Below are 9408 nucleotides of genomic sequence, written 5' to 3' on the forward strand. Positions count from 1 at the left end.
CTACCTAATGTCGCCGAGTCCTACTTGTACACGGCTCGGCCTCGCCGTGGCCGGCGCTCCTCACGTCGTCCCTGCCTTCGGCCTCGTGCTTCGCGGAAAAGTGATCGACGCGACAAAAAAATTCAGGTGCATGATGTTTACCGAACATGGTTTTCCTTAGCACTAACTCGAAGACCAGAACTCCTAGGAAGACCATAACTTCATTTTTTTTAGCAACTCCAGACCATGCATTAATCAGTGGCCTTTGGAGCCACTAAAGATCGAACCAAACAGCACCTCCCAAAGTCCCAATCAAGGTACTCCACTTTGCACTTTTATACAGCCCCATGCCACGGTGGGATGACATGGCCGGCCTCCTAGAAAACGCCTAGCTAGTTGATCCCATATATAACTTTGAAGAATGGTATCTGGTCTACAAATTAGACCGTAGCATTCCCTCTTGTTTTCTAACCCATGGTTAAGGGTACGGCGGGGACCTGGCCCGGAACTGGTCTCCGCTGGGACTGGAAATGTTTCCAAATCTGCACACACACGCACCAGCTGGACAGGAGTAGATTCCAAGAACATGTAATGCAGTTAATTAGTTGGTGAAATGTCTTTATATCAGGTGAGGTCGTACACATATGATCCATCTTCGTGACAAAAGAGCATCAGACGAGTTGGAGGTAAATTAATCATGGCAAAAAATAACAGTTGTGTATATTATAACACCAACTTGTACATGTCAAATGGCCTCTCTCTTTCTCTCTGCCTTTTCCTCCAAGGCAGGGAACATCTCCGGTTAAGAACCTCCTTCGGTGGCGGCCGTTGTCGTCGTGAGACAAAGGACACGAGGAAGCCTAGCCGATAAACGCTTCGAGTTTGAAAATTCTGTTTCGGTTTTATTTTTGCAAATAATGTTCAGGCTAAGAAGAAAAACCGACCGGTGCAGCCAACAAGGAAAAATGCTAGTTCCATTTCTATTTGCAAGGCATCCAAAATGTATCAGCACGTCGACATCGTAGCTGTGCCTTTCCCTCGCCGTCGACAGAAGCCTACGGCCAGAAACCAATCAATTCCACTTGTGACGGAATCACAAGGACACCTCTGCAATAATACCCCGACGGCGACGTTTTCCTGGTCGGTTAAGAACGCGAAAGGAATACGGTTTTTTTCCTCAAAGAAAAAAAATAAAAAATAAAAAAAGTGAGAGTAACACCGTTTAAATCCTCCAACCCGCAGGGGGGAAGGGGCAAGCCCACGGGTTCGGGTGGCCAGATCAGCACCGTCGGATCGGCGACGGACGGCCCCGATCGCCCTCGATCCCCAGCCCACCTCCCTACCTTTCCTGTGTGCAGGTGGGGGGTGGAGTAGGAGTAAATTGGGTTCGGCGTCGCCACCTCCCACCTCCTCTTCCTCGCCACCACTCCCTCCCCACGCCCCCAACCCATTCGCCGCCTCCGATTCCTCCTCCGCCGGCCGCCGGGCGAGCGCCTCCGGCGACTGCGACTCCGACGCGGACCCTCGACGCCGCCCTAGACGCCGGAGAGGGCGCGCGGGCGGGCGGGCGCGATGTACGGGAACGACAACTGGATCAACAGCTACCTGGACGCCATCCTCGACGCGGGGAAGGGCGCGGGCTCGGGGAGCGGCGGCGGCGGGGCCGGGGGCGGAGGCGACCGGCCCTCGCTCCTCCTCCGCGAGCGCGGCCACTTCTCCCCGGCGCGCTACTTCGTCGAGGAGGTCATCACCGGCTACGACGAGACCGACCTCTACAAGACGTGGTCCCGCGTGAGTGATCGATGCGCCGCCCCGCCGGCGGCCCTAGTCCGGCGGGCTCCGTTCCCCGTCGTCTTGGTGGGTTTGATGGATTGGCGGCCGTTTTCTGATCGATCCGCGCTGGATTGTGTGGTGGGTTGCAGGCGAACGCGATGCGGAGCCCGCAGGAGAGGAACACGCGGCTGGAGAACATGACCTGGAGGATCTGGAACCTCGCCAGGAAGAAGAAGGAGGTGCGCCCTTTTCGCTCTTGGTGGTTCGTTTCTTCCTTGGTGCCTTGCCTGCTAACTCTGCACTTTTCTGACGCCTGCCGGGGCGTTGCCAATAATTCACTAATTATTACATGTGCGTGCGTTGCAACGGGGATAAAGTGAAGTGGAGCCGTGGGTTAGAGATTAGCATGGGTTTTTCCCAGCACATATAACAAGGAAAGACTAGAAGCTGGATTGATGATCTTGATTGACACCAGGCACTGTTCGACTTTGACAGAATGCGAACACGCATTGGTCTGTCGCCCTTCTCGATGATCTCAACTGTTCGGAAGCACCACTTTAATGTGGTAGCAATCCTACAATGTTAGGTAGATTCTTGCCTCATCTGATTATGCCATAACGCGCTTGTCAAATTGTGTGTGCTTTGAGGGGAAAGTTTTATGTTCCCCTGCCGCTGTCACACCTGGTCTCTGGCTCTTCATCTCTTTCCATGGTTACTTTGTCAGTTTACCAAATGCCGCTCCATAAAGTGGTGCCATCTGAAAGAAGCTAGTGTGGACATCATATATGCTGGGATCTACAAATAATCGGTATCTATTGGTTGCACAGACACTGGAGTTGAGCATGTTGCACTGCAGATGTTTGTACTGAGCAACCGTTCAAATGCAATCTATTTTTGTCTCCGGTGGTAACAGATCAAATATATGACAAATGCAGCAAGCGAGATGGTCGAAGACTAGCATTACAGTATTATAGATTTAGTTGGTTAGATTGAGCAACATCACCACTGCTGGAATGACAGAAAACATAAATGGTGCTGTACTGCTGATGTTGGAAGAATTTACTTTTTCTTTGGCAAAAAATGCAACAATCATGTATCTAAGTTGTTAATAGAATGTGGCCTAGGTGGTGTTCTGCAGTGCATCCAGGAAGGGACCATTTTCAAATGGGTAACGCTATGTAGAGAAGTACGCTGAACATCTGGGTTTGGGATATTTTCAGATCCATTTAGGTTATTTCAGCCTTCCAGACACTGAAATAGCAGTAGCCTTGCATGCTCGTCTAAGAAAATTTCGCCATAGGTCCTCAAAGGATTTCTTTGGTCTGCACAGGAATCCATGATTCACTCTCTAACATAGCTGATGAAATGTTTGTCTTATGTGTGTGAGAAAAATGTTCAGAACCATATACATACTTGAAAGGCATTCGTAGCCTGGGAGTACCAAACTCACATATCTTAATTGGAATGTTAACATTCTAGAACCCTTCAGAATACACCTCCCCTCTTCCTGATAAGGAAGCAGATTCGTGGAGCTATCACTGACACCTGCAAATCAACCATCCGGTCTTTTCTGAATTTCCTCTCAAGCTCTGTTAGCAATTTCCATTTGCCTCCTCTTAAGCTTCTCAGTGATAAACACACTCAAATGATAGAATTGTTATTAGAGGAACCGATCAAATTAAAATGAGATGGACTAATCAATAAGGAGATCTATGCCAAGGCAAGGGAACTGCTGGATACAACTGATTTATGGGAAAACTGAATGTATGTAAACCCGTCTATAAAATCTGCATGAGAAAGGGGACTGATGGGTCCTCCTGTTGTCAGTCACTCTTTCGTACATTGCTAGTACACTGTTAATACACCAAGTTGTTTTTCTCGTTGTGCTTGTCATTTGCAACAACCAGGAATCGTTACTACTGGCTACATTTACATTTTTTTCAACATGTTAAGAATTCATAATTGGCCTATTGGGGTTTTCACAATCTAGGGCGTCATAGTTTTACTGATATTTTTTAAGTTCTTGTTGGTTATTACCTACATTAGCCCCTAGGACCATGAGATATACTACCTTTGTCCCTTAATATAAGACGTTTTTGCAGTTCATTTAAGACATTTTTGCAGTTCAAATTGAACTACAAAAACGTCTTATATTAAGGGACGGAGGGAGTATGATATATCCCATTTTAAGTATCTTACTTGTTATACTTTGGGTCTTTGGCTTTTGTAATGAAGAATAAAATGTGCTTTCCCCTAGTTTGAAAGAAACTTATTCACACTCACACCATAAAAAACTGACTTTTCTCAGTTCAATTTTAGTGCCAGAATTTCACTCTTCTTCAATAATTACATTCTTACACACATTTGTGCTTCATAATTCCATATTAGGCATCCCTTTTTGCTACCTAATTGTTCTGGTACTCAGGTTGAAGATGCCAAACGGTTAAAACGTCGCCTAGAGACAGAGAAGCCACGAACTGATGCTACTGCAGAAATGTCTGAAGATCTCTTTGAAGGAGAAAAAGGAGAGGATGCTGGTGATGCATCTGTTGCCTATGGTGACAGCTCAGCTGGGAACACACCTAGGATTAGTGCCGTTGACAAGCTGTACATAGTATTGATCAGGTATCAAATAGTTCTTTAACTTCATGTTGTATTTTGTAGGTAAATTGTGCAATTGTAAGGAAACTACATGTTAATCACCGGTTCATCTCCAAGAGATTAATTAATTCATTATGCACTTAACTATTATTCACATGAGATGTAACTAACCTCACAGTTAGTGGGGACGATCATTATTCTAGTACCTGTATGCAGTATATGATCGTGCACCAAGGTTTCTGCCATGATGCCATTCTTTAGCAAATAGATGATGAATGATGATCTAAAAACACCACCATTCATATATTTAGCCTACTTACTGATAATCAAACCTTTTGTACTCAGAATCGTTGGTATCACCTCTTGCAGTCTTGCTTTTATACCCTACTTTGTTATATATGATGCAATTTGCAGGTGCTGGTATTTTTTGTTCAAATGAAACATCCATTTAATTCCTTTGTGATGTATTATACTGCAGCCTTCATGGCCTGGTTCGTGGTGAGAACTTGGAGCTTGGCCGGGATTCAGACACTAGTGGGCAGGTATTGTTGCCGAATATACTTGTGTAACTAAGTACAAGTATTCTCCAGCAAACCCCAACTTTATCCTTTAGTTAATTGGGGGCAGCTATTATTTCTATTTGACCTTCTAAATATGCCAGCAACAGAAATGGTCATATAATGATATAATTTCACTTGCTACATTGTGTCGGTTAATAGGTCAAATATGTTGTGGAACTTGCTAAAGCATTGAGTTCATGCCCTGGAGTATACCGAGTTGATCTGTTGACGAGGCAAATATTAGCACCTAATTATGATCGTGGATATGGTGAACCGTCAGAGACACTGGTACCAACAAGCTTCAAGAATCTTAAACAGGAAAGAGGAGAGAACAGTGGTGCATATATCACCCGAATACCATTTGGACCGAAAGACAAGTATCTAGCTAAAGAACATCTCTGGCCTTACGTGCAAGAATTTGTTGATGGTGCACTCAGTCATATAGTGCACATGTCAAAGATCATAGGTGAAGAAATCGGCTGTGGACATCCAATGTGGCCTGCTGTGATTCATGGTCATTATGCCAGTGCAGGAGTTGCTGCTGCTCTGATATCTGGAGCACTTAACGTTCACATGGTATTTACTGGGCATTTTCTTGGGAAAGACAAGTTGGAAGGGCTTCTCAAGCAAGGGAGACAGACAAGGGAAGAAATAAATATGACATACAAAATAATGCGCCGAATTGAAGCAGAAGAATTATCTCTTGATGCATCTGAAATAGTAATTGCAAGTACTAGACAAGAGATAGAAGAGCAATGGAATTTGTATGATGGTTTTGAGGTCATGCTTGCAAGGAAGCTTCGCGCGAGAGTCAAGCGTGGTGCTAATTGCTATGGACGTTACATGCCTCGTATGGTTGTGAGTATACTGTACACATCCTAACTCTGATTCTTATTTCTGTTACCATAATAATTACTGTTAATTGTGGTGGAATTATTGTTCGAGAAATTGTGGCGAATTTCATTTTATAGTTGGGCAGTTAGCAACTTAGCATTGCTGTCCGTATTTGCTCTAGCATTTTCATATTCTTAATTTTCTATTCCTTGCTCTGCAGATAATTCCTCCAGGTGTTGAATTTGGCCATATGATTCATGAATTTGATATGGAAGGCGAGGAAGATAGCCATTCCCCAGCCTCTGAAGATCCGCCTATTTGGTCTGAGGTGGCTACGTTCTCCTGAGATTTGTCGATGCAATATTCACTTACTAGTTAGATACACTTTTCAATTAACACTTACTAATTCAGTTATTCGTTTATGCCTGTTCATCCTGTGTTTTGTTTATGCACTGATAATTTGTATACAATGACAGATAATGCGGTTCTTCACAAATCCTAGGAAACCTTTGATTCTGGCTGTTGCTCGTCCATACCCTGAAAAGAATATTACAACACTTGTGAAAGCTTTTGGTGAATGCAGACCATTGAGGGAGCTTGCTAACCTAGTAAGCTAAAATAACTTGATTATGATGTTCTGTATATATGGTATTTCAATATCATAAGTGTAATTAATTGAGTTCAATAGCTGTTAATTATGTGAAACACTTTTAGCACTATTTTGTACTAACCTTTGATGTTGTGTTCCAGACACTGATTATGGGTAACCGTGAAGCTATTTCCAAAATGAGTAATATGAGTGCAGCTGTTTTGACATCAGTACTTACATTGATTGATGAATATGATTTGTATGGTCAAGTGGCATACCCAAAGCATCACAAACACTCAGAAGTTCTTGATATTTATCGTTTAGCAGCGAGAACGAAGGTATGTTGTTTCTGAGCATAGCAAACAGTTGGTGCCATTCTTTCCCTTGTTTTAAATATCCAGCTTCTGAAGTGTTCATGTTTAATTCTCCATCTATTTTGATCTGTTTCTGGTAAGAAAAATCCTCACGGTTAAGTAAATTAAATTATTCAAATGGCTGAAGGTCTTAATATCTGATCCTCTGAAGTTACTTACAGCAATAACTTTTTATGTTAGGTAGATTTATTACCAGTTATACTTTAGTACTTATATCATGTACTATTTGTGTTGATGCTGATCGTTCATTGAACATATGCAGGGTGCTTTTGTAAATGTAGCTTACTTTGAACAATTCGGTGTCACCTTGATAGAGGTAATAATCAGTGAAATTTAAATTCTGTTTTGTAGTTGCTACCATTTATGCATTCTAATTATCTCCAATCTGTTCTTTGTAAGAGCAGGCTGCCATGCATGGTTTACCTGTAATTGCAACAAAAAATGGAGCTCCTGTTGAAATTCACCAGGTTCTTGCATCACATTAACTTGATTTTACATGGAAAATCATATCAATTTGTGGCTGTAATGAAGATTCACATGCTCATTTCCGGTGATCTTTGATGCAGGTGTTGGACAACGGCCTCCTTGTTGATCCCCACGATCAGCATGCAATCGCAGATGCACTCTATAAGCTTCTTTCTGACAAGCAACTCTGGTCAAGATGTAGAGAAAATGGGCTGAAAAATATACACCGGTTTTCTTGGCCTGAACATTGCAAGAATTACTTGTCGAGGATATTAACTCTTAGCCCAAGATACCCTGCTTTTCCGGGCAATGAAGACCAGATTAAGGCACCTATCAAGGGAAGGAAGTGTATCATCGTTATTGCCGTAGACTCTGCCAGCAAGAAAGATCTGGTCTGTATCATAAAAAATTCTATTGAGGCTACACGTAAAGAAACGTTGTCAGGTTCAACAGGTTTTGTGTTGTCGACTTCCCTGACAATGTCAGAGATACATTCCCTATTAATATCTGCAGGCATGGCTCCTACAGATTTTGATGCTTTCATATGCAATAGTGGGAGTGATTTATTTTACCCTTCGCGGGCTGGTGATTCACCAAGCACTTCTCGCGTGACATTTGCATTAGACCGTACTTACCAGTCTCATATCGAGTATCGTTGGGGAGGAGAAGGTTTAAGGAAGTACCTAGTGAAGTGGGCTTCCTCGATAGTAGAGAGAAGGGGAAGAACTGAAAAACAAGTTATTTTTGAAGATGCAGAACATTCCTCAACATGTTGCTTTGCATTTAGAGTGGTCAATCCAAATTATGTAAGTCTTTTATTTCAAAAATATTCTGCCAGTTGGTTGTCATTTTGCTTGTATATGCATTCCATGGTCTGTTCAAGTCCATTGTTTCATTGGCAGTCCTTTATGCAAGCTTTCTAATTATCATTGACATGTTGTTTCGCAGTTACCTCCTTTGAAGGAGCTGCAAAAGTTGATGAGAATCCAGTCACTGCGTTGCCATGCTCTTTATAACCACAGTGCTACCAGGCTATCTGTAATTCCAATTCATGCATCACGGTCCCAGGCTCTAAGGTTCGATTTCCTTACTTAATGCGTTTACCATATTTGAACTTCTTGTGTACACTATTTGCAGTATTGTTGGGTGGAAAAAGTTTAAAAAAAAATCGTGGCTTAAAATGTGGATCTGGCCTTATCGATTCCTTGTGTGCCGATAATCATCTGTATTTTCCATAGAAGATTAGACATATCTGTCGAGGGAAAACACCACTCCTTTCCTTTGTTTGAGAATTCCTGCTAGAGCAGAGTCACAAACTCCTAAATGATGTGCAAGTGTAACTTCAAAATGGAGGAACTCCAGTGCAATAGACTCCGATGAATATTTCAGTCGGGTTTATCGTTAGCCTGTATATATGGTGAAGAACAAGGAATGCTCATTATATGCTGTTTAGGCCAAATATTTGCTGCTGTCTAAAGGAAATCAGAGGCTAGTCGAATTACCTTTTTTTTTTGCGTTTAATTCCCATATGCACCTACCTAGCAAGTAACAAAAAGTCCTGTTCTTCTATAGGTACCTGTCTGTTCGTTGGGGCATAGAGTTGCGGAACGTCGTGATTCTTGTCGGCGAAAGCGGCGACTCAGATTACGAAGAGCTGTTTGGAGGCCTTCACAAGACGATCGTCCTGAAGGGCGAGTTCAACACGCCCGCAAACAGAATCCACACGGTCAGGCGGTACCCGCTGCAAGACGTCATCGCGCTCGATTGCTCAAACATCATCGGGGTCGAGGGCTGCAGCACCGACGTCCTGACGCCTACCCTGAAGACGCTCGGCATACCGACAAAGTGACACATAGACATATATTTTTTGCCCTTTTTTCTTTATACGATGAGAGGACCGAACAATATACGAATATAGCAAATATATACTATCGTTTCCATGCTCGATGGAAATACCGATTTTGCCTGCAAGCCGTGTTGTGGTGTCGTGTGTGATCGTCCCCTGAGCTGTGAATAACAACATTCCGGGCCCCGTTTCCCGTTGAGACCTGCCCTGTCATGTGGGAATTCTGGAATGAAGAATGAATCCAGAACAGGAGTAAGAAATCTGTTGAGCGCTTGGAATTGTCGTTGACAGCATATTTCAAGGAAGCATTTGTTCAGCTCTGAAGTCTTCCCTACCGATCGAAAGTGAACCAAGCTTGCAGATTCCTCCTTGTGCTGACAGACCAAG

General features: G+C 43.4%; 1 protein-coding gene across 1 annotated transcript; it reads left to right on the forward strand.

Moving 5' to 3' along the window:
• The first annotated feature begins 1342 nt into the window (after positions 1–1342).
• Positions 1343–9146, forward strand: LOC123171116 (probable sucrose-phosphate synthase 3). Its single transcript, XM_044588755.1, has 13 exons — positions 1343–1770; positions 1902–1991; positions 4178–4377; positions 4832–4895; positions 5073–5771; positions 5968–6075; positions 6224–6355; positions 6498–6674; positions 6973–7026; positions 7115–7177; positions 7277–7981; positions 8124–8251; positions 8748–9146. Exons 1-13 carry the CDS (start codon positions 1552–1554, stop codon positions 9022–9024), a joined length of 2916 nt encoding a protein of 971 aa, XP_044444690.1. The 5' UTR covers positions 1343–1551; the 3' UTR covers positions 9025–9146.
• The last annotated feature ends 262 nt before the right edge of the window (positions 9147–9408 follow it).

The sequence above is a fragment of the Triticum aestivum genome, chromosome 7D (assembly GCF_018294505.1).
Source record: "Triticum aestivum cultivar Chinese Spring chromosome 7D, IWGSC CS RefSeq v2.1, whole genome shotgun sequence".
NCBI classification, from domain to species: domain Eukaryota; kingdom Viridiplantae; phylum Streptophyta; class Magnoliopsida; order Poales; family Poaceae; genus Triticum; species Triticum aestivum.